The following is a 25,894-nucleotide window of genomic DNA, read 5'->3' on the forward strand; positions in this document are numbered from 1 at the left end:
GTACCCAGCATGGTTTCAGCTGTTTTTTGATCTGACAGGTTATTCAGTGGCTTGCATTCAGAGCTTATCAGTAGGACAGAGTCTAAGGGTGACAATAACTTTTTTTTCCCCTCCCCGCTTTCCTTATGTTAGTGAATGATGGCAGCCACCTCTCCTGATCAAGCCCCGAGTCGTCATTCTCGCTATGTCAACTAAGGAATATAGTCAAGTAGACTGCATGCTCAAAACGGCACTACAGACTTAAGCCAGAGCAGGAAGCCTAACTGATTTTGCCCCCTCCCTATTCCAGCCCACTAACACAAATTGTAGGACCAAATGCCATACCAGCTGCAATCAGATAACTCAGAAAAGACCAGACAGACTAGCCACTAGGTTACAGAAAAAAGTTCCTAAAGGCATACAGTTTAATATAGTAACAAAGAGAGGCAATTGAGAGCAGGTGCAACATAGGTGGGTGCAAAATCAAAGTTTACTCTTCGTGAAACCCGTACTAGGAGAAATGTAATACCATCACTCCACCCTATCCTGTGGAGTTTCAGTCTGACATCTGCAGTGACTGAATTGAGTGCAGAACAAATTACAAACTATTTATAAATGATTCTACTAAAATCCACTATTCCCCACAATTGAATTATGCAGAGGAATGAAAGTCTTTTGCAGAAACCGGAATAATGTTAATGTAACTCTCCAGTAATAATTAGTAGTACACTGTATCCAATTTTGTTCGGTAACAAATCCCTTGATAAAGTTGTAATACTCAAAAGGTTTCAGGTCCTGTCTTGTACCGAAGTCATTGTATGTGGCCCACATTTTGCCATCTTGCTTCCGCTAGAGTGGTCCTTTTGCATTGAAGTGCAGTCCTAACACAGGAAATGATTTTTTTTTGAAAACTAGAACCTGATGCTGACTAGTTATGGGGAAAAGAGTGAGTATGATGGGAGTAGGGAACAGTAAAATCATTCCCTTAAAGTACCAGCTAACGTAACAGACATGTAATGATAACTATTAATTTAATAAAAGATTACGGTTTTGGAACTAATAGCTTCCAAAATTGTATGCTAGACACATAAAATCAGTACTGCTTTCAGTTAATAAGCTTGGAGGCTGGGGGTTAGTGAGAAATTTTGGGAAATATGAAAGCTTGTAAGTGAATTGTGTAAGTAATAAGTGCCAAATGACTTTATGCATCCCTGGTATATCATACACAAACCTCTGCTCAAGTTGGTTTATGATCACAACATAATCAGTTTCTTGCCACTTGGTACTGGTATTTTGTTTCCCATTAGCATGCACGTACTCTCAGCCCACCTCCATTATCTAGATATTCAACCTATTGCAGTCACAATAACTCAAAAGGGATGCTTTTAAGACATTGAACAGGATACAGCCTAATTTTCTTTTACTAAATTAGATATGCAGAAAGATTAGATTCCCTACAGTGTGGAAACAGGCCCTTTGGCCCAACAAGTCCACATTGACCCTCCGAAGAGTAATCCATCCAGACCCAATTCACCTGACCTGCACATCTTTGGACTGTGGGAGGAAACCAGAGCACCTGGAGGAAACCCACGCAGACACGGGGGGAACGTGCAAACTCCAGAGCCAGACAGTCGCCTGAGGCTGGAATCAAACCTGGGAGCCTGCCGCTGTGAGGCAGCAGTGCTAGCCACCGTACTGCCCTTGAGCCCAATGCTTCGAGCAGCGTATGCAATAAAAGGTAAAATGTTTGGTACTCCAAAGCACCCTCCCTGGTGATGAGGCATTTACAATGCATGGTAGGAGCTAACTGAACAGGGCAATACCTCTGCTGTGCAGTGGATCAAAGTGGAAATAAAAAGGAGGTGGTGGACATAAGCAGCTGAGATCAGGAGCAGTCTCCTATGACCAGAACAGATAGTCTCCAAATCTGCTTCTGCATTGGTCATCCTGCCAAGGCTTTCCTACAATCTGGATTCCCACATGTAGATTGGAAGAGTCTCCTAACTGAAGATGTTTTTGTCTTAATTCACTCATAGGAAGTGGGCAACACTGGTCAGCTCACCACCACCTTCTCACACTTAATGACTCTGCTGTCAGGGAGGGGTGGTGGGGGATGGTCCTGGATTGAAATCCCATAGCAGTGAAGGAAAAGCCATATATTTTCAAGTCAATGGTCTTGGAGGGGAACTTGCAGTTGGTGGTGGTGATGGCAATGTTCCCACACACCTACAACCCACATCCCTTTAAATGGAAGTTGCAGATTTGGACATTGTTGCAGCACATCTTATCACCAGCACATACAGACGGCAGTGTGATGTTAGTGGAGCTTCTAAGACATTGAATGAGGTTCCACTGAAGAGGCCGCTTTGTCCTGGATCATGGCAAACTAAAGTATTAGTGGATCTGAACTTATCTGGAGTGCATTCCATCAAACCATTCACTTGCACTTTGTAGAATTACTTGCCAACAGGCTCCCAGCCTCTGGCTTGCAGGTGTAACCAGAGTATTTATATGGCTGAGACCATTTGACCCATTGTGCCTCCACTAGATTAACTGGGCATCATTAGCTTGTGCAAAGCTCCTGCTGTTTCTCTGTACCTTTACACATTGCTATTATCAAAATAACCATCTAATGCCTCCACATTTCTAGGCAGTACATTCCAGACCACAATTACTCACCATACAAAAAAGTTTTGCTTCACAGCACCCTGGTTTCTTCTAGACATCACTAAACTTCTTCCTGCTCCTTGTTCCTCTACAGTTTCTCCCTATTTACTCTATCCAGTACATTCAGGATTTTGAATACGTCTAATCAGATCATCTGTTAACTACTGCTAGAATGTGGGAACTCAGTGATGCAAAGACCATTGAAGGTCAAGTAGAGATGGTCATTTCCTGACACTTGGTTGGTCTGAATAGCACTTGTCCCTTGTCTTGAGCATGCCTGGATGTTTTGTATTGCTTGCTGGATCCTGGTAGAGCTCTCAGATCAGCAACATGTAGCACCCTTTAACACCATAGGAAGTTACCAGTGAAACAGTTGCTACATCAGTTTTAATTTTCTGAAACTCAAATTTTCCTTTACATTAGGAAAATAACTATTCAAAAAAGAGAGAGAGGGAAGGGAGGCAGAAAGCAGGAAATTACTGACCAGTTAGCTTAACAGTCGTTTCAGGGAAAATAGTAGAAACTAATCACTATAGACATAACGGATTACCTTGAACTTAAGTCTCCTGTTTTGTGAAAGAGAAATCATGCTCAATTAATTTAGTGAGGCTTTTTCTAGAGCATGCCCTGTGGATAAAGGACATTGTGTACTTTATTAACTGCTCTCAGCACCAGTCTTGCCATCCTCAATGATCTATGCACATATACACCCAGATCCCTCTGTTCCTGCACCCCCTATTTTATATCATCTTTCAATATTTTCCCAGCCAAAGTGCATTACATCACTTCTCTGCTGAATGTCACCTGCCACCTACCCCAATTTGCCTATGCCATTCTGGAGTTCCACACTAACCCCAGCTGCTCCCAACACTGATTTGACATGGTGCAAACATTCAGAATATAATTGCACTAGATCAAAGTCCAGAGTTATGTGGGGATGTGATTAGCATGCTAGCCACAGCTGAAATGCTCCAAGTGACTTTGTAACAAAATTGAAAGGAGAGGTCTCATCCAGACTGTCAAAAAGACAAACAAGAATAGTTTCAATAAATTACACACTTCCTGAGCACATGCCTCAAAAACACTTCAAGCTTTTGAAGTGTAGTCACTATTATAAGCAATGGGAAATACAGCAGTTAAATTTTACCCACTGAAGAGAAAAATGCTCATCTCTTCATCCTAAGGGGATGTAAAATAACAGGACCTAACAGCATGGTACTTGCTGTTCAACTGCAGGGCAGCTGGTCTCAACATGTCCCAGAATGGCTCGAAGCCAAGTCTCAAGGTTCTGGTTATCTCTTAGCCAAGTAATAAATTACAACCAAAGGAAAAAGGATAATTGAAAGAATAAGGGTACAAAATACAGAAGCCCCAGAAAATCAGACTGAATGTTTACATACTGGTAGAATACATCTGATCAAAAGATTAGAGCAGATTTCTTCTCCACCCCACACTGCTTCTACTTATCCTGGTGCATTCCAACAGCATGAACTCACTGGATTGCACACCAAGCCTCAGACTTCCATCCACAATAATCAGAGGGGAGTTAGATGATACATATTTCAAGCATCATGCATCTTATACAAGCTTGGCACCAAAATTCTATATAATTAAGGAGCTTGAATTGAAGTTACCTCAAAGCCAATTCTGCCAAACTGAAGCAGGTTGGACAAGAAACTAATTTTGTTCCAAGATGTTGAATGATAGCATGAATCAAAGAAAGGAATGCTATTTAGCTGCAGGGCTTGTATGCAAGTTTTTTTTAAAAAAGGTGAGAAACAAAAATTAATTGCTGGTCAACCAACAAGGCAAAACATCCAACTTTTGAGTGATCTATTGTAAGAGAGATCAGTGTACGGAGGAAGCCTGAAAAATCACATTTCAGCCTTCGATTGGCAGAGTTTGAAAGAGAAAGGAAAGGCTGTTATTTTAAATCAGAGCTTCAATATAGTTCTTGAAGTCTGTGCTTTGGTTTTATTGTAAGCCTGTAGTTTAGCACAGAACACCAATTTCCAGTTGTTCAGACATGACACACCTTAGACTTGAACCCAAGCCTTTGGCTCAGAGGTATGCTAACACTGCACTGCAAAAGGCCCTGGAAAATACACCAAGTAATCTAATCTAAAAATTATGGTTACATTTTTATGCTCATCAGGGGTCTTGTACACAACTACCACCCCCTCCCTCTAAACAGTGGTCTTCTTTAACTATTTGCAGTTTGAACCATAAACACCACAGCAAGCGAATGCATTTTGCGCAGCACTGGAACACTTTCAGCACAGGTGTAGCAGATTTTATGTCCAATTAGAAATACACTTGGCACCATTAAATCACTGACCATGCAGTGATCCAAAATGGAATTTGGGATGGGACTGGAGAATGAAGTGACATAAGAATGCATTTGTGGAGAGGTAAATTGGCACAGGGCTTTAAAAAGGGGCTGGGAACAAGTGCCATTTTCTCCCCCACCCCAGCAAGCCAGAGGGTTAGCCATGGTGTTAGGAGCAAGGCAGCTGCTTCAGACAAGCCTGCCTGTACACAGTCAGTCAACACCAGTGTTGTAAGATACCTTTAGTAGCTTTGCCACCCCCAAAATCACCCTCAGGGTGGAGGTTGCAGACTGCCCTCTGGAAGGGTTCAGCGGCCAAACACAGACTTAGCAGCTTTCAATTGAACAAAAATTAAAAAAAAAAAAATCCACCCAGCCCACACTCCATGTAGAAAGGGCTTCTCACTGGGCCTGCAGCTTGGAGAAACACCCACCCATTTTGACTGGAGGGACAGCAGGCCCAGTCACTAACTGGGGACAAGAATTAAAAACATTGGAAATAAACTCACCTGCAACACTAGGAGTTTGACCCAAGAACCACAATCCTGCCCCATGTGATTTCACAAGCATTAGTCCCAACCTCACAAAAATGTTTTTTAAAAAAGTGGGAAATTGTAAGAAAGAAGCTCGATGACACCAAAAGAAAACCACTAGACAACAGTGGATTTTCCAAAAGTTTTATTAAAGATAAACCTCATGTAGTTTCAAGTATTCCTGCAGTAAAATGGAACAGCACTGCCACATAGGATTTCACTGCCAACTGAAGCTTTTCCACCCAAGTCACATTCACCAGCAGCTGGATCCCTTTTGAAAGAGGGACAACGGCACACATCTGCACCTCAGTTCAAAACAGTCCCAGTGGTATGGAATCCTCAACTCCTTTTAACCATTTTGCACGATGTAGTCTGGTTCTTGCAACACAAACCGAAGCGAAGTGATGCAGCTCGGCCATTCCTTGTCCTCCTCTCCAGCTCCCTGCTCTTCCTAACAGAAGATTTCTGCCCTAGTCTTGGCAACCTGCAGCAACTTTAACATCTGCTCAAAAGGACTGCAGCAGGCACTTTGCTCTTCTCTTATAGAGGAGATACCACAAGAAAACAGCATTCCCCAACCACCTCCCCCCGCCCCCACCCCAACAGCATATGGGTCAAACAAAAAATGAAACCTTTGTCAATAAGTCCTGGCTAGACTAGAATGACCCAAAGAAAGTCATTACCACTTACCATATTAGAGGTGAAAGATTTGCGCTTGCACACCAATAAAAATCATGCAACCATTAAGCAGCACAGCAATGAATCTTTGCGCAAAATTTCCAGATGGTTACTTTAATAGCCCATTTGAGAAAGTTACACAGCCAAGGCATGGTACTAGATTCAATTTACTAAATGCAACACAGTACAGTAGCAAGAAATATTTAAATGTCCAGAGCAGCTGTTCACATCATCACTGAAATAAGCCAATACTAGTCCCAGAACATTTATTTGAAAAAGTGCTCACTAACTGACAGCATTACATTTAAACAATGCACATCAGCTCAGAGTGCCAAGACATTCCAACCTGTTCAAACCAAAAATTTTTCTTTCCAGTATACAATACAGTACAATACACAATGTATTAAAAAACAACCCTTCTACAGATAGAATCAAAACAGCCACTGAAACAGGATTGTCCAAACACTACCTGAGAAGTTCCAGCATCTGTCCAATGGTGAGGTGTTAAGAATCAAGACACACTAAGGGTCACTTGCACAAAAACAAAACAAACTTACTGGGTGGGGTCTTGTTAAAACAGGTCAGAAAAGTAATTGTTAATACTGCCAATTGCTCATAAACCACAACCCTGTACACATTTCAGACTTAACTTGCTATCTGCTTCACACCCATGGGTGAATAGATAGGTTCAGAGCATTAGCTCACTGCTTTAGATGAAGGCTAGCAAAAGGATGAGGACTGATGCAGCAGCCTCCAACAGCAAGTGAAACTTGCAGCAAACGATCAACACAGCTTTATATTGTGAAAACATTAAACTAAAAACAATCCTCTATCACTGGACAGTGCTCACCAGGGTGGGAAGAGGGGCAAGGGGGAAGAAGAGAGTTACATTTAGGAAAGTCATTCTCTTTTCCCTCTCCAGTATTAGTAACACTTACTGGTATCTCAAGCTTAGAACTTTTTGGGGTTCCTACCCACCAGTGCTTCTGTTATTACATTTGATGTTCTCTATCACAATCTACTCATTCAGTTGGTTAGTTACATTTTAACAACGTAGCACACAGATGGAAGTGTTTCATACATTTTACACCAGCAAAGTCAATATTGTCCCACCCCTGACCCCCCAAAAATGCATCTTCCACATGAGTTCATTGCCAAGTGTAAACCCTGCTAACTTCAATGTCTACCTTTTTAAACTAGAGTTAAAAATTGATTCACAGCAAGCTTCCAGTGTCTGCTTTTTGTTTCACTTTTACAAATCCTGTGCCTTATATTATGCAATACCCTGGAGTACAAAAACATCTTGAATAAATTACACAAAATAAAACCCATTCTTTCAGACTTTATTCCCCCATTTTTTCAGTCTTCCCTTTGTACCAGTTCAGCTTGCCCCAATGGAAGAGCTAAAACATTCCTGCATGTCACCTTTAACAGGTACACTGCAATTGGCAAACTAAGTTTTATAAAATATTAAAACAAAAACAGCTTGCAACCAATTTCCAATTAAGCTAGTTAAGACCAGTTCCCTCTTATTTTGGTAATCTGAACATGGCTTCAGCTGTCTTGGCATTTGCTTGCACGCATACAAAAAAAGGTGGGCATTTAAATATACAAGTTACTTCAAACAGTCAACAGACAGCAAGTGCATCATTGACATAGTTGGAGAAAAACCACTAAACCAGATCACTTTAGGGGTTGAATGGTGTGTAAAAATAAACTTGCATCAGGCTCCATCATTAAATTTAAAAAGTTAGTGTTGTTAGCCATGCAAGTTAAATGTATAAATCCAACAGTTCAGGTTTTAAATTACTACTGTGGTAGGAATGCAAACATTGTAAAACTACTATGCATTTTTTGAAGTTGCATCAAGATAGTTTAATATAAAAAGCTCCATTATACAGTGTTCATTTGGGATGCATCTTCTTTAGTCCTTCATTCAACTTGGTTTGCAATCCTCCATTTGTGTACTCCCTAGTGATTTTCAAATCTTTTAAAGCTTTCATGTATGATATCTATTAATGCTAATAATTCACACCCAGCATTTGCATCAACTGGTATATGAACTATTGAATGTCCCTCCGCTAACTTGGTGAACTGAAAACCTGTTATTGTTTTAACTTGAAGGTCTCTTTTGGCTACATTTTAGATACAAGCACATTTACAACCTTGTCAAAATAAAGGAAGGGCAAACATGTGGTGGGCGGGGGGAGGGGGAGAAGCGGATGTGATGCAAGAGTTTGACAAACCCAGGAGGGAGAAGCAATTCAAGTTTAGTCCAACGTCAACTGGGAAGTGGAATTCAGAAAGGATGGTAGTGACCAAAAATATCCTAGGTCTAGTGCAGCTTTGAGTAGACTAACTTGTATGCATGGTTGTGTTGTATAAAAGTTCATTGCTATGGGAGGCTTTTGTATGAAACTTGGAGGGCACACAGCATGGCACACATGAGGTAGGTTTTGAAACAAAGGCATTGCCCTAGGGAAGAAACATTATGGAAAAAGCAACTACTCAGGAAAGTTGAAAGCAATGCTCTCAAACCTTTTTGATTAAAAAAACAAAAGAGAAAGGTTAAGGATGCTCTACACGGCCACATGCCTTATAAAAAGAGTGCAGAAACAGAAGACTCCTCTCAAATCTACTTGCTGCAGTCACTTTCCAGCTAAACAGGGAGGAGAGAAGTCCCACATTAGTGAAAACAATTAAAGACGTTGCTTTGAACCATCATTTCCATTCAGACTGTAGAGGTCTCAGTGATTCAAAGGAGGTCTTCTATACACTGTTGAATTGGACCCACAATCCAGATAGCGGTAGGCTTCCAGAGAGTTCTGTGATGGATGTCCCAAATAGGAGCTTTTCACTGTGGTTCTGAGAAAGATTAAACAATTAAACACCGCAAGGGAAAAGAGTAGCCAACAATTAGGTTAGTCACACCTGAAGAATGGAGTTAACATCACTTTGTCCAAGGAGTGACTACACTATTATAGATGGGTGTGATCAGTGGTATGGAGATCAAATCAAAGTCAGATCGACAGTCCAGATGATAAAAAGGCCCATTTTTGGCCAGAGCAGATAAACACCTATTCTAATCCCATTTTCCAGTACTTGGCCCATAGCCTTGTATGCCTAAGCATTTAAGTGCTTAGATGTGCAATTGCAACGCTGATGGTCTCTGCCTCCAACATCCTCATACAGGCAGCAACTTTTAGATGCCCACCAGTATCTGGGTGAAGGTTCTCCTCAACACCTCCTTCCCCTTACTGTAAGAGGATGCCCCTAGTCACTGGCCCTTCTATCAAGGAAAAAAGGTTGGTCTACCCGATGCTCCTCAAATCATGGCCCAATCAATCTCCTCTGCTTCAAGGAAAGCCACGGTCCAATTCCTCCATGAACTCTCCAGCCCAGGCAACATCCTGGTGCTACCACATCCTCCCTGTATGGATCCTGTGGCCCAACCAGCATTTTATGCTGTTCCAACATCATCTCCCTGCTAGTAAACTGTGTGCCTCTGCAGGTATACCAAATGCTTTCTTAACCATTTGCCCTGATCCCTTAAAGGGACTGGTGCACATGCACACCAAAAGGTTTTCCGGATCCTTTGTTTTCCATGGTTCTCCCAATCATGTATCCCCTTGGCTTGTTTGTTCTGAAGTGCAGCACCTCACTTATCCAGATTGAACTCAGTTTCTCACTGATCAGCCCATCTATATCCTCCTGTCATCAAAAGGCCATCTTCCTCATTATTTACCACTTCAGTTTTTGGTCTGGTCTGCAAATTTACTGATCAACTTTCACATTCGAAGGCAAAATCATTTGTTTATGGACTAGACCAGACCACTCAGAACATTAAGCAGGCAGCCCCAGACCATAACTTTGCAATTTGTTTCAGTAAGTGTACAGTGAAAGTTAACCTAGCTAGCTTCTGGGTGACTCCTAGACTTTAAAAACAGAAAAATTAAAACAAAATTACACAATGAAACAAAGAACAGAATAAAGAACCCCTACAGAACTCAGTCTTTCCAGCTAGACTTAAGTATGCTGTTCTGAATTCACACAACAGTCCCAATAAGCAAACCCCCTTTAAAGCCCAGTATAAATGGAACCCCTGCTTACAGGTTGAAGTTGAAGGGCAGGGAAAAAAAAGTTGCCACACAGCACCCTGTGGATTGCCTCACCAGCTCAAGTCTGAACTAAAACTGCTCAGCTCAGCAGCTGACCACTCCCCTTTCATTATACAGGTCACTTCTAAAACATGACCACTTTGGCCTGAAGTCTCATCTGTTTACATATAAACAAATGGCCTCAAAATCCTTTTCATCTCTGTACCAAACCAGCCATGCGCGGTTTATTGCCCCTCAAAAATATTTTCATGGACAGAGTCATCTTGAGCCTAGGGACAGCTTTTTTTTTTAAAAAAAAGAGGGACTAGTTTTGTGACAATGTAAGCTAGTTGGCAAGGGCCCAACTACTGATCCTCCCCATGGGAGTCAGACTTCCATCTGGGAAAAAAAAAACACCCCTCAACCATCACCCTCTTCCTCCTACGCAGCCAACTGGGGAACCAATTTGGCAAATCCTTGCCTCACTGGACCTTATCAAAATCCTTGAAGTTAAAGTAGACTACATAAAATGCATTGCACTCATCTATACATCTGGGCACCTCTTTGAAAACTTCAAATCAAGTTTGTCAGACATGACCTCCCCTTAGCAATACCATGCTGACTATTCAATTAATCCCAGTCTCTCCAAATGCAAATGAAGTGTCCTTCAGAATCGCTTCCAATAGTTTCCCTCCACTGAGGTTAGACTAAAAAAAAACTTTCCTGGTTTAGCCCTGGTTCCCTTCTTTAACAACAGTACTACATTGGCTATCCTCTAGTACCTCCTGGGGTCAGAGGGGAATTGATAATTTTTGGAAGGGCCTCTCTCGTCTCACCAACCTGGGATACATAGTATCCAGCCCTGGAGATTTCTCTCCTTTTAAAAGCCTGTCAGGGCATGGGAACCTAGACTGTAGCTTTAGGGTGCAGGACCTGGAGTGTAGGGAGGTTAGGAACATGGCATCAATCTCAAAGGAGGGTACCTGTAAACAGGAAGGTGGCTTGAAGTGTGTATACTTCAACACGAGAAGTATATGAAATAAGGTAGGTGAACTTGCAGCGTGGGTTGGCACCTGGGATTTCGATGTGGCTATTATGGAGACATGGGCAGAACAGGGACAGGATTGGCTGTTGCAGGTTCCAGGGTTTAAATGTTTTAGTAGGGTCAGAGGTGGGGGTAAAAGAGGGGGACGTGTGGCATTGCTTGTCAAAGATAGTGTACAGCGGTGGAAAGGACGATGGATGAAGACTCTCCATCTGAGGTAGTTTGGGCTGAGATTAGGAATAGGAAAGGTGAGGTCACCCTGTTAGGAGTCTTTTACAGGCCTCCTAATAGTCCTAGAGACATAGAAGAAAGGATTGCGAGGATGATTCCGGAGAAGAGTGAAAGTAATAGGGTTGTTGTTATGGGGGACTTTAACTTTCCTGATATTGACTGGGAAAGCTATAGGGAGGAGAAAGTGAGGACTGCAGATGCTGGAGATAGAGTTGAAAATGTGTTGCTGGAAAAGCACAGCAGGTCAGGCAGCATCCAAGGAATAGGAGAATCGACGTTTCGGGCATCAGCCCTTCTTCAGAAGGTCTCTTCAAGGATTGGGAAAGCTATAGCTAGAGTACGTTAGATGGGTCGGTGTTTGTCCAATGTGTACAGGAGGGTTTCCTGACAATATGTAGACAAGCCAACAAGAGGGGAGGCCATACTGGATTTGGTTCTGGGTAACAAACCAGGCCAGGTGTTAGAATTGGAGGTGGGTGAGCACTTTGGGGACAGTGGCCACAATTCAGTGACTTTTACTCTAGTGATGGAGAGGGATAAGTGTGCACTGCAGGGCAAGAGTTATAGCTGGGGGGCAGGAAATTATGATGCGGTGAGGCATGACTTAGGATGTGGGGCTTGGAAAAGTAGGCTTCTAGGGAAGGGTGCAATCGATATGTGGAGCTTGTTCAAGGAGCAACTATTGAGTGTCCTTGAGAAGTATGTACCTGTCAGGCAGGGAGGAAAGGGTCGTTTGAGGGAGCGGTGGTTTAATAAGATTTGGAATCCCTTGTTAAGGGAAGAGGGTGGCCTATGTAAAGATGAGGTATGAAGGTTCAATTGGGGCGATTGAGAGTTATAAGGTAGCCAGGAAGGATCTAAAGAGAGCCAAGAGCAGCAAGGAGGGGACATGAAAAGTCCTTGGTTGGTAGGATTAGGGAAAACCCAAAGGCTTTCTATAGGTATGTCAGGAATAAAATAATGACTAGGGTAGGAATAGGTCCAGTCAAGGATAGTAGTGGGAAGTTGCGTGTGGAGGCTGAAGAGATTGGGGAGACACTGAATGAATACTTTTCGTCAGTATTCACTCAGGAACAGGACATTGTCACCGATGTGAATACTGAGTCACAATTAATTAGAATGGACGGTTTGGAGGTACGTAGGGAAGAGGTGTTGGAAATTCTGGCAAGGGTGAAAATAGATAAGTCCCCTGGGCCTGATGGCATTTATCCTAGGATTCTCTGGGAAGCAAGGGAGGAGTTTGCAGAGCCATTGGCCTTGATTTTTATGTCCTTGTTGTCTACAGGAATAGTGCCAGAAGACTGGAGGATAGCAAGTGTGGTTCCCTTGTTCAAGGGGAGTAGGGATAACCCTAGTAACTATAGGCCGGTGAGTCTCACTTCTGTTGTGGGCAAAGTCTTAGAGAGACTTGTAAGGGATAGGATTTATGAACATCTGGATCGGAATAATGTGATCAAGGATAGTCAGCATGGTTTTGTGAAGGGCAGGTCATGGCTCACAAACCTTATTGAATTCTTTGAGAAGGTGACTAAGGAGGTGGATGAGGGTAAAGCGGTAGATGTGGTGTATATGGATTTTAGCAAGGCGTTCGATAAGGTACCCCATGGTAGGCTACTGCAAAAAAATATGGAGGTATGGCATGGAGGGGGAGTTGGAGGTTTGGATTAGGAATTGGCTGGCTGGAAGACGACAGAGTAGTTGATGGTAAAGGTTCATCTTGGAGTGCGGTTACTAGCGGTGTTCCGCAAGGATCTGTTCTGGGACCATTGCTGTTTGTCATTTTTATAAATGACCTGGAGGAGGGGCTAGAAGGTTGGGTGAGCAAGTTTGTAGATGATACAAAAGTTGGTGGAGTTGTTGACAGTGAGGAAAGATGTGGCAGGTTACAGCGGGATATAGATAAGCTGCAGAGCTGGGCAGAAAGGTGGCAAATGGAGTTCAATGTAGCTAAGTGTGAAGTGATTCACTTTGGTAAGAGTAAGAAGATGGGGTACTGGGCTAATGGTTGGATACTTGGTAGTGTGGATGAACAGTGGGATCTTTGTGTCCATGTACACAGATCTCTGAAAGTTGCCACCCAGGTAAATAGTGCTGTGAAGGCAGCATATGGCGTACTGGCTTTTATTGGTAGAGGAATTGAGTTCCGGAGTCCTGAGGTCATGTTGCAGTTGTATAAGACTCTGGTGCGGCCGCATCTGGAGTACTGTGCGCAGTTTTGGTCGCCATACTATAGGAAGGATGTGGAGGCACTGGAACGGGTGCAGAGGTGGTTTACCAGGATGTTGCCTGGTATGGTAGGAAGATCGTATGAGGAAAGGCTGAGGCACTTGGGGCTGTTTTCATTTGAGAAAAGGAGGTTTAGGGGTGACTTGATAGAGGTGCACAAGATGATTAGGGGTTTAGATAGGGTTGACCATGAGAGCCTTTTTCCACGTATGGAGTCAGCTATTACGAGGGGGTATAGCTTTAAATTAAGGGGTGGTAGGTTTTGGACAGATGTTAGGGGTAGATTCTTTACTCAGCGAGTTGAGAGTTCATGGAATGCCCTGCCAGTAGCAGTGGTGGACTCTCCCTCTTTATGGGCATTGGATAGGCATATGGAGGATAGTGGGCTAGTATAGGTTAGGTGGGCTTGGATCAGTGCAACATCGAGGGCCGAAGGGCTTGTACTGTGCTGTATTTTTATGTTCTACCTCACAAACTTAAGGCCATAAGATGTAGGAGCAGAGATTAGGCCATTCAGTCCATCAGGTCTGCTCTGCCAATCATGGTTGGTAAGTTTCTCAACCTCATTGTCCTGCTTCCTCCCTCTAACCCTTGATACTCAAGAATTTATCTTAAATATATTCAGTGACCTGGCCTCCACAGCCTTCTGTAGCAATAAATCCACAGATTTGTCACCCTCTGGCTGAAGAAATTTATCATCTCCATTCTCATGAACCTCCTCTGAACACACTCCAGGGCTCGTAAATCCTTCCTGAGATATGGGGCCCAAAACCTTAAGAATATCATACTCCTCTCCACTTTTGAAACCCACATCATCTCTCTAGTGAATCCTGAGAATATTAATTTAGAAACATACCTGCACCTTGTCTCCACATGAATTACCACTGTTTCTCAATGCCTTCATTAACCTTTTATCCTTAAAACTTCACCTTCCACCATGCTTTCACATCCCCCTTTTAGCTCACCTTAAAGTCTCCCCTTGCATATTCTAGGGATTCTGCTGTTTTGAGCCAATAATATCTGCCATAGCCTTTTTCTCTATCCAATTCTCCACATCCCTGGATATCCAGGGATTCACAGGATTTGATGACTCCACCCTTTTTCCTTATTAGAACATCTCCATACTTCCTTCTTGAAGGCATCCAACTCTTGCAACAGATTTATCTAAAAATAAGCTCCCAGTCCACTTGCAAGATTATATCTGATCTTGGTTTTTAAAAAGGCCTTCCCTCAAGTTAAGAACTTATGGCAATGGGCAACAATCTTGAATCCAAGAGTTATGATTGCTGTCTGTAAAAATACTCTCCCACGTGATAAGTCAACCATTTCCCCAGTTACATTACCTCAAATGAAGTCCAAGACTTGATTGCTCTTTGTAGGGGACTATGTACAGCTTAAAAAAAAAATGCAAGAATTCTGCACCCTCTAAGCTTTTCACAGAATGACTATTAACACCAGTCCTTCCCTCACGTGGCATACATCCACCATGTGGTGAGAATGACCACGATGCCAAATAGGCTGGATTCTGAACAGATTGAGTAGCTTAAAACTGGTTCTGAAACTGCTGGCGTGGGCCAACAGAATTGTATTCAAAAACCAAACCTAGCACAACATCCTGAAAGTCAGCTGCCAATCTTAACGCAATTCAGCCATCCATACATGGCAGAGCAGAAATAGCAGGTTAGATACAGAACTAAACAATCCCATACAAAAAAATGCCAACTGTGAAAAGATGGATAATTAAACTTTAGCAGAAAGAGGCAGCTCAACAAAATTTTTAAAATTAAGGTTGTGAACATTTCAGCCTTTGGCAGGTGTTTGCACAGGATCGGTGCTGGGTCCTCTACTTTTCATCATTTACATAAATGATTTGGATGTGAGCATAAGAGGAACTGTTAGTAAGTTTGCAGATGACACCAAAATTGGAGGTGTAGTGTAGAGGGTTACCTCCGATTACAACAGGATCTGGACCAGATGGGCCAATGGGCTGAGAAGTGGCAGAGGGAGTTTGATTCAGATAAATGAGAGGTGCTGCATTTTGGGAAAGCAAATCTTAGCAGGACTTATACACTTAATGGTAAGGTCCTAGGGAGCATTGCTCAACAAAGACCTTGGACTGCAGGTTCATAGCTCCTTGAAAGTGGAGTCGCAGGTAGATAGGATAGTGAAGGCGGTGTTTGGTATGCTTTCCTTTATTGGTCAGAGTATTGAGTACAGGAGTTGGGAGGTCATGTTGCGGCTGTACAGGACATTGGTTGGAATATTGCGTGCAATTCTAGTCTCCTTCCTATCGGAAAGATGTTGTGAAACTTGAAAGGGTTCAGAAAAGATTTACAAAGATGTTGAGGATTTGAGCTACAGGGAAAGGCTGAACAGGCCGGGCTGTTTTCCCTGGAGCGTCGGAGGCCGAGGGGTGACTTTATAGGTGGTTTAAAAAATTATGAGGAGCATGGATAGGATAAATAGGCGAAGTCTTTTCCCTGGGGTCGGGGAGTCCAGAACTAGAGGGCATAGGTTTAGGGTGAGAGGGGAAAGATATATATAAAAAAAAAGGAGACCTGAGGGGCAACTTTTTCCACACAGAGGATGGTACGTGTATGGAATGAGCTGCCAGAGGATGTGGTGGAGACTAGTACAATTGCAACATTAAGAGGCATTTGGATAGATATATGAATAGGGAGGGTTTGGAGGGATACGGGCTGGGTGCTGGCAGGTGGGACTAGATTGGGTTGGGATATCTGGTCGGCATGGATGGGTTGGACCGAAGGGTCTGTTTCCATGATGTACATCTCTAAGAGTCTAAAAATGCTGAACGGATGATCCATCACTGCCTCCTCAGGTTCTCAGCATAGAAGGGGACACTAATTGTGTCGCCATTGTCTTACTAGACCATAGGGGCTGCTTTCTCATTACAGAGAAGCGACTGGTGGGGATTTAACCTGAGGGCCACCAGACCTCAGGCAAGGGAAGAGATTGAGGAGTGGCCTTCATGGGAACCGAACATATAGTGTTGGCATTACACTACTCTAAGTCAATAATCCAGTCAACTGGTTACAATTGATAAATCAACAATAGATGGACAAAATTGACCCATCTCATCCAGCTGGAGGATTTTCCATGCTGTCAGGGTCATGATTTCAGACTAGACCAGGGAAATTGCACTTACAGTGCATTGTACTTAGAGTCAGAGATGTACAGCACGGAAACAGACCGTTCGGTCTAACCCATCCACACCCACCAGATATCCCAACCCAAACTAGTCGGACCTGCCAGCACCCGGCCCATATCCCTCCAAACCCTTCCTATTCATGTACCCGTCCAAATGCCTCTTAAATGTTGCAATTGTACCAGCCTCCACCACATCTTCTGGCAGCTCATTCCATACACGTACCACCCTCTCTGTGAAAACATTGTCCCTTAAGTCTCTTTTATATCTTCCCCCCCCTCATTCCAAATCTATGCCCTCTAGTTCTGGACTCCCCACCACAGGGAAAAGACTTGTCTATTTATCCTATCCATACCCCTCAATTTTATAAACCCCTTTCAGGTCACCCCTCAGCCTCAGACACTCCAGGGAAAACAGCTCCAGCCAATTCAGCCTCTCCCTGTAGCTCAAACCCTCCAACCCTGGTAACATCCTTGTAAATCTTTTCTGAACCCTTTCAAGTTTCACAACATCTTTCCGATAGGAAGGAGACCACAACTGCACACAGTATTCCAAGAGTGGCCTAACCAATGTCCTGTACAGCCGCAACATGACCTCCCAACTCCTGTACTCAATACTCTGACCAATAAAGAAAAGCATACCAAACATCTTCACTATCCTATCTACCTGTGACTCTGCTTTCAAGGAACTATGAACCTGCACTCCAAGGTCTCTTTGTTCAGCAACACTCCCTAGGACCTTACCATTAAGTGTAAGTGTAAAAGTCCTGCTAAGATTTGATTTTCCTAAAATGCAGCACCTCACATTTATCCAAATTAAACTCCATCTGCCATTTCTCAGCCCATTGGCCAATCTGATCCATTGTAATCAGAGAACTTTCTTCATTGTCCACTATACCTCCAATGTTTGTGTCATCTGCAAATTTACTAACTATACCTCTTCAGCTCACATTCAAATCATTTATATAAAAATGAAAAGTGGACCCAGCACCGATCCTTGTGGCACTCCACTGGTCACAGGCCCCCAGTGGGAAAAACAACCCTCCACCACCACCCTCTGTCTTCTACCTTTGAGCCAGTTCTGTAACCAAATGACTAGTTCTCCCTGTATTCCATGAGATCTAACCTTGATAATCAGTCTTCCATGGGGAACCTTGTCGAACACCTGACTGAAGTCCATATAGATCACATCTACTGCTCTGCCCTCATCAATCCTCTATTACTTCTTCAAAAAAAAAACCAAGTTTGAGAAACATGATTTTCCACACAAAGCCATGTTGAACCCTTTTTTAAAAAACACCAGCCTTTATGCCCCTACCAAGTTTTTCTATGGCTGTTCAGCATATTCTGGGTGGGATGGGGGTGGAGGACAGGGCACAGGGTTACTTCCTGAATAAGAACAACTTTGCCTTGATCTGGCGCTTCACACAGCTTATGTAGTTTGGGAAAAATCCAAAAATACTTTTTAAAAAAAAAGGTGGGAGGGCAGCTAGGAGAGGTTTAAAAAAAGAAAAATCAGCATTTGATGCCCATGTTCAATTGCCCTTGAGAAGTTGTAAGTGAGCAGTCACAGACCAGCTGGTGTCAGGACACTTGGTCCCATCAGCAAGGGAGGGGATGTCAGGTTTGTGACACACAAAGCAAAAAGCCAGTTAGTATGCACAAGTCAACTCAGTTGCTGCACAAGTTTTATTAATGATTGAAGTTACTTGGTATGGAGAGAGTCTCCGATTACCACTCTCATCGACATTAGACTGGCTGCTTATTAGCTAGCCAATCAAATACTGCCAGCTAAACCATTCCAATGTGATATGGCAGCTTTGAACTTCAGTTGAAGTTGGTTACATATGAAGCTAGAAAGTATATATATTCTAGCCAACCAAAACCACAACCTGAAATATTGTACTTAGTCTCATTGTTACGAAGCTGGAAGGGGTACTGTACCTTGACAGAACTACCTGACACAGCACTAAGTGTTCTGAAAAAGGTAACAATGTAACATTTGGTCAAACAGTTACATGAGCTGGGTCGCCTGGAGCCAAAAAAAAATAAATGAATTCAAATTCAGCCAGTTTAAATTATGCCCCAAAATACCAAACTCCAATCAAGTTCGAATTTAGTAGTTTGACAATATTAACACTAATGATCTGATGCTTTGGGGTATAAAGCCCAAAAAACCCTCAACAGTTGGAGAACTGCCAAGCCACCAATATCTGCAGACTACCTGTAGAATAGCTCTCTTAAAAAGGTACCTTTATCTACCAACGACCTGTGAAACAGAAATCCCCAAGAGGAGGAGACAGGAAGATACAAAAAAAAACGACAGCTGGCTGGTTTCGAAATTTTAGTATTTTTGGTAAATCTTAATGGGGGGGGGGTGCGGTGTTTAAAAATCAGACTGGTATTTTAGAGAGGGAGTTAAAAGATAGGTTAGAGAAAGGAGGAGTTGTCAATAACTAGCTATTCTGTTAGACTTACACAGATTTAAAACTGGAAATTCAATAGAATTTGCTTGCAAGGCTAGGCTTCATGTCTACATTTTTGTTACCCAAACAGAACTAATAATTCCTGACTTCTAAAAGCCTACAAAAAAAGGGACTAAAGAATACCAGGTAAAAGTGAGTACTGCAGATGCTGGAGATCAGAGTCTAGATTAGAGTGGTGCTGGAAAAACACAGCCGGTCAGGCAGCAGGAGGAGGAAAATCGACATTTCAAACAAAAGCTCATCAGGATTCCCGATGAAGGGCTTTTGGCCGAAACATTGATTTTCCTGCTCCTCAGAAGCTGCCTGACCTGCTGTGCTTTTCCAGCACTACTCAAGAATACCAGACCACTTATTGGTGAAAATCCAAAATTGCAAGTTAAAAGAATCAAGTCCAACTTTGAATTCAGCTTCAGGATATGTACCAAAACCATACTGCACTTTGAACAGCTTTTTAAAAGACAGATAAAAGACCATAAGAAAATAGACAGGCTGCTTGGCTGATCCAACGTACCCACATTCCTGCATTTCCCAGTGACCCTAGATTACTGATCAAGGATCTGTTGCAGCTTACATATACACAAGGATTCTGCCCCCATAGCTTTGTGGCAAGTTGAATCAATTCTTCAGTCTTAAACTAGCACCCCTTTATTCAGAGACTATGTCCTCTAGCCCTAAACTCTCCCATAAGGGAAGACATCCTCTCAGCATTTACCCTGTCAAGTCCCATGGGAATCAGATGATATGTGTCAATTAGAATACTTCATTTTTCTAAACTCCATTGCGTGGAATTCCAATCTGTTGGGCCTTTGCTCATTAGGCATTCCCTCCATACCAGGGATCATCCTGGTGAACCTATGACTTTCCTCCAATTAAATCTTTCCTTAAATAAAAAAAACTGACCAAAACAGCTCTCCGTACTCCAGATGTGGTCTCACCAGCACCCTGTATAACTGCAGTAAGACTTCCCTAATCTTATACGCCAACTCCCTTGAAACAAGGGCCAACACTTCATTAACCTTCCTGATGACCTCCTGCATCGGTGTGCTAGCTTTCTGTTTTGTGCACAAGTAACTTCAAGTCAGTGTTGCAACTTTTCAGTTTTTCTCTATTTAAACAAGACTGTTCTTGAAGAACTTACTGCATGAAGACAACAATATTGTGGACCTTGATTGATGGCATCGTGCAAAAGGTACTGCAGGGAAAAAAAGAACTGCTTTAGTCAATAAGTCAGAAAAATGCCAAAAATCCATCACTGCACTTTCCCTTTTATGGGATGTTACTTCCAAGTCACATGGATCTGAGAGCAGAGAGCCCCTTCAGCACAGGAGAGAAAGCAGACCCTATACTGATCTTTCAATTCTAACCTAGCTGCTCTCCTGATGTCAGATCCAACTGGAGAAGACTCCTTGCCACACCAGAGCTCCACCCTGTTCTTTTCATCACCCAGACCAGTTTTCTACAGCCCACCCTGCTCTGTTCTACACACTCTTCCCCCACTCCTCCCAAAAAAACTCCACTTACGTACTTACCTTTTGACAGCAGCTGCCAAAATGGCTGCTTGGACTTTTACATTTCAGAATATGCTACTGACTGTTGGGAAGAGGGGCATAGTTTGTTATCCTCAGACAGCTCTGCATTACGACAACCTTTGGAACAGAGAGACCCTAACAGAAATGCACAGCTCTCCTCTTCCGTAAAATTAAAAAAAAAGGAGAGCAAGGCAAATCAAAGATTGGCAATCACTGGAAAATCTGGTCCACTATTTTTGATATTCATATCAAGACAGTGTTTAATGGTTTAACACAAACTAAGCTTATTTCTTGGTGCATTATTTTTTTTTAAAAAACATTGCTGCTTGCTAAGTGCATATGACTTATCACTACAGTAAGTTTCAAAGAAGTTAACATTTGCGGTCTATCAAGCTAGGTCTCACTTTGGAAATAAAAATTTGTCTGGTGTTATCAACTAGTATGATAACAAAAGAACTGGTGACAGGGTTATCAAGGGGCATTTGCTCAGCAGTAACCAGCTCACTAGCCTTTAGTTTGGGTTCTGCCAGGGCCAGTTAACTTCTGACCTCACTATTTCAAAATATAAAACAACTTATTCATTAGCTCTTATATACAGTCACAAACAGTTCATATAGTAGCATGTTAAAAGGAAACAAACATTTGACTCTATCTAAACAAACCAAAGACATGTCTCAGGCCAGACTGTATTTACAGGCCTGAGCATCACCACTAGGCTCCAATAACTAAATGGACCCCCATTTACCTTCAGCAGGAAGGCCTCCGAGTGGTCTTTCCCACTGCACCTTGGAATGTGCAAGTCTGCAACACCCAGTCAGGGTTAATTCTTTGCTCTGAAAGGCCAGCAAGTTTCAAGCAGACCAAAGAGTGTCTTTCATTGAACGGATGGCCCTCCAGGCACAATTGGATGATTGTCTCAGCGTGCATACCAGGGAACAGACCATGGAGGACAGTCCTGTGGCAAGATTTGTCCTGAGTAGCTCAGTGACAAAAAAAAACCCCTCATTTTACCCAATAGGGTCTTGAGGATACTACGTGCTGACCACTTCCCGATGGACTGGTGGTCAAAAAAGGTGATGTTTTTCCATTACAAACTTCCCCACAAAGACAGGTGATATGGAATGGTTCAACTACTTGGAGAATTCTGCAGCAATTGGACCAGTCCGATCCTTTATGTATTGGAGATTCCAGCTATCCCCAGTGTTACAGTGACACTGTTTGCATACGAAGGGTCTACACCGCTTGATGCGGCTACACACAAAGCTGGCATGAGGGGGTTGGTGGCATAGGGAACATCCTTCCCACCCTTATCCAGAGTTTTGTACTGTCCACCTTAGACGTCCAGATGAAGTGGAAGATCGATGAGATAACTGCAATGGCAGAGTTACAGGGAATGGGCCAGATCTGGGCCAGAGTGCCACATACCTGATGACCAGGTTTATAACCTGCAGGTGGGGGGGGAAAGAAGAGCAGTGCTCCCAAATGACCAGTTTGACCCATCCTGGCAATGCACTCGAGATTTTGCTGATGCTCCAGTCCCTCCAAACCACATTCCCAGCATCTTCAGGTAATCTGTCCTGACAGTGAAGGGGATAAAGGATTGGTCAGCCCAGTTCCCAAAAAACATGGCCTCAGCTTTTGCCTCTACTTTAGCTTCCAAAGTCAGTTTGGTCTTGTCAGATGCTCAGAGTCTGCACTCAGACAGCAGATTGGAGCAGAAAACAGTGATGTCAGTGTACAGGGATGCTTGGATCTGCAGGCCTCCACTACCTGGACTGATCACCCCTCAGGCTCACATCCTCCCTGATGGACCTCACTACTGTCTTGGCCCAAACAGGCACTAGCTGAACTCAGGGGGGTGTGACTGCCCTCAGTAGATTTGAGGGTGAAAAGACTGCGATTTTTTTTCAAAAAAGTAACCTGACACTCATTTTAAGTACGGTTGATACAGCTGGTGGTCCAAGCAGTAGAAGACCCAGACCAACTGCAGCCAAGGGTGTGCACACACAAATGGAGATTCAGTCAGCAAGCAGATTATTCTGTGGACTACTGACTAGGTATTGTTGGCAGGCAGAAGGCCCTGGTCAGAGATTGGCTCTCAGGTAGCTGAGCAACTTGGAGCTGTAAACAAAGATAGGAGAAGCTTCAGACCTTCAACAGGAATGCAGTCAAGGCCTTCATTATTTTTATTTCGCATTTTTAGTTGGAAGTGTGAATTGAAGGTGACATCTGGACTGTGAGCAGCTTTATATATAAAAAAATGATTCATTTAGAAGGGACCTGGCCTTGAAAGTTAATTGGCGAGAACAATGATTTTGAACATAAATCAGACATCAAGTCTGGAGATGCATTATGCTCCAAGGTTGGCAGATGCTTGGATGTTAAAAGGGGCCACAGGAAGGCCACGGCCACTGCCAGCCACTCAAAATGGTGGAAGAGAAACTGAACTTTGAACGGTTTTTAAAGAGATGGTGGTGGCTGTGAAAGCTGCTGAAATGAGTTAGTTGCTCTCCCATTATGATCCTGTCAAAGATTGAGTAAAATTCGTTATAAGGATTAAGTGAAATGAGTATTCCTCAGGAGCCTACTCTAAGCAATTTGCAATGTATTAGCTTGATTTCTGAAGACATTAGTCAATCTCATATGCCTGTGACACTGTTATTTTCCTTTTTATTCTTTAACTGTCTGTTTGCAAGAGAGCGAGGCTATGTTTAAAACCCAACTTGGGTTGGCATAGACAAGATGGGCTGAATGGCCCCATTCGTACCATATTTCTATTTGAGACTGGGTTTAAAGTATTAGACATTAGACATTGAACATTGTTTAGTTTAGATCTGGTAAAGTTAGTATTATATTAGTTTTTGCTCAACTATAAAATCAGTCTGATTACTTTTGTAAAGTCTGGTCAGGACAACTGAAGGGTCCAAGAATATTTTGACTGTGTTGCGAATACAGGGATAGGGAAGGTGATTTAGCTCAATGCCCCCATGGCATATCAGTACGCATCTCTGCAATAAAAAGTTACTTTAAGCTTGAAGAAAACCAGTGTTTTCCCCCTACTTGGCAGTTGCCATAAGCCGTGGACTTAAGTCACAGCCTTTCATAAGGCGTGTGAACCAACCACCTTGTGACACTGCAAACAAGAAACCAAAGACTAAGCAGTGGAATTCTGATAGGCTCCGAATGGTTTCTGTGCTGGTGAGCAAAGACGACGCAACCATTTCTCTCGATTTCCTCGGTCCAGAACACCATTTTTGTGTCTTGCGTAACAAGAGTTACGAGGAGGTTAGAGTTTCAACTAGAGTTAAATGCTGATCGTAAGACCCATGTTTGTAAGTTACATTTGCAACATGCAAGTACCAGACAAAAATGGGCAAAAGTAGGTAATCCAACGATCACACCTTGACATTTAAACGTCATTGCAGTTGCTGATAACCCCAGGATGTTGTTAGTGGGACAATCACTGACAAGAAATGGAACTGGACTACAAATACTGTGGCTACAAGAGCAGGTCAGAGGCTAGGATTCTGTGGCATGATACTCACCATCTCCCCATTTATAAAGTCACAAGTCAATGGGGTGATGGTATACTTCCCTCTTGCCTGGAGTAGTGTACCAAAAAAAAACCCAAGACTGACACTATCTAGGACAAAAGTAGTTTGCGGATTTGGGGTGCCATTCACCAGCAGCACTATCTGCTAAATACCCTGCACATGTCACCAAGGCTCCTCAGACAGTACTGTGCAAACCTGCATTCTCTGCCACCCAGAATGACAAGGGCAATAAATATATGGGAACACTACACTGCAAGTTCAAGTCACTCACCGTCTTTAAAATGAAATAGAGTTTTGTCTATCGAAATCTTAGGAATTCCCTCCCTAACGTAGTGGGTGCCCTTACACTGGAAGGGTGGGAATTGTCCAAGGCAGCAGCTCACCACTATCTTCAAGGGAGAATCAGGGATAGGCAACAAATGTTGGCCTCATCTGCTCCAACCACAGTTTCCTGAACCAAAACCTAGAAGCTCAAAAAAAAAACTATCCTCAGACAAAAAAAAAACAGCTTTCATTTCATCCCAACCAACTCAAAAGTTGGGATTAAAAAGGAAATAGCCAAAAACCTAGTTGACTGCACAAATTTTGGCAATACATCTACAGCATTAGACAGTAGCCAATTACCAAGTTGCACTAAAAACCCAGTCCCTCAAATTTTAGGTGCCATCACACCACAAATTCACATTTCCAACATGTGAAAGTACCAGGGGACAAGTCAATTTGATTTCATTTTGCCAAAAACAAAATGTACAATGAGAGAAAATTAATTCTAATTAAACCTTCCAAGCTACCCCCAGTGCTTCAATTTTAAATTGGAGATCTGAGCAATAAAACAAGGATGAACACATTATTAACAAGTTTAGTTCTAAGCCTTGATGGGGTGTGGTTTCATTGGAGCTGCACTCAGCCAGGCAAGCATAGATTCTTCTCACTCCCGAGATCAAAGCTTGCCCACGGTTAGGGGGTGTGCAGGTTTAGAGGCAAGCTACTCACTACAGAACTGCCAGCCTCTGGTCTACTTCTACAGCCTAATATTTAAAGTCTAGCCCAGTGAAGTTCTGATCAATGCCACTATCTGAGGATGACAGTATTTGTTTAGTTATTTACGTTGAATAGAAGTTTACTATTTTCAAATTAATGGTATGAGACCTTTGCCATGTAATCATAGTACAGATAACAGACATTTATTGAATAAAATCATAATATACTTGCATAGAATGACCTAAATGCCAGCAGTATTCAAAAAAGTAGAAAATTTTACTTACTATACATATGTTAGAGAACCACTGAACTCCATTTGTACAGTGTAGTTCACCTGCAAGATCAGTAATATAGATATAAGAGACCATCATTCACTGTATAAAGCGGTAGCAAA

The 25,894-nt window shown here is 42.7% G+C and overlaps 1 protein-coding gene across 1 annotated transcript in view; it reads right to left on the reverse strand.

The window, feature by feature from the left end:
* Positions 1-5,638: 5,638 nt before the first annotated feature.
* Positions 5,639-25,894, reverse strand: part of LOC140471173 (transmembrane protein 106C-like) — a 60,859-nt gene continuing 40,603 nt past the window's right edge. The window contains exons 5-7 of the mRNA XM_072567059.1: positions 25,785-25,834; positions 20,575-20,628; positions 5,639-9,051 (exon numbers count right to left, since the gene is read on the reverse strand). Coding sequence (XP_072423160.1) covers positions 8,934-9,051; positions 20,575-20,628; positions 25,785-25,834 — 222 coding nt within the window. The 3' untranslated portion in view covers positions 5,639-8,933. The remainder of the gene's footprint in view (positions 9,052-20,574; positions 20,629-25,784; positions 25,835-25,894) is intronic.

The sequence above is a fragment of the Chiloscyllium punctatum genome, chromosome X (assembly GCF_047496795.1).
Source record: "Chiloscyllium punctatum isolate Juve2018m chromosome X, sChiPun1.3, whole genome shotgun sequence".
In the NCBI taxonomy this organism is placed as follows: domain Eukaryota; kingdom Metazoa; phylum Chordata; class Chondrichthyes; order Orectolobiformes; family Hemiscylliidae; genus Chiloscyllium; species Chiloscyllium punctatum.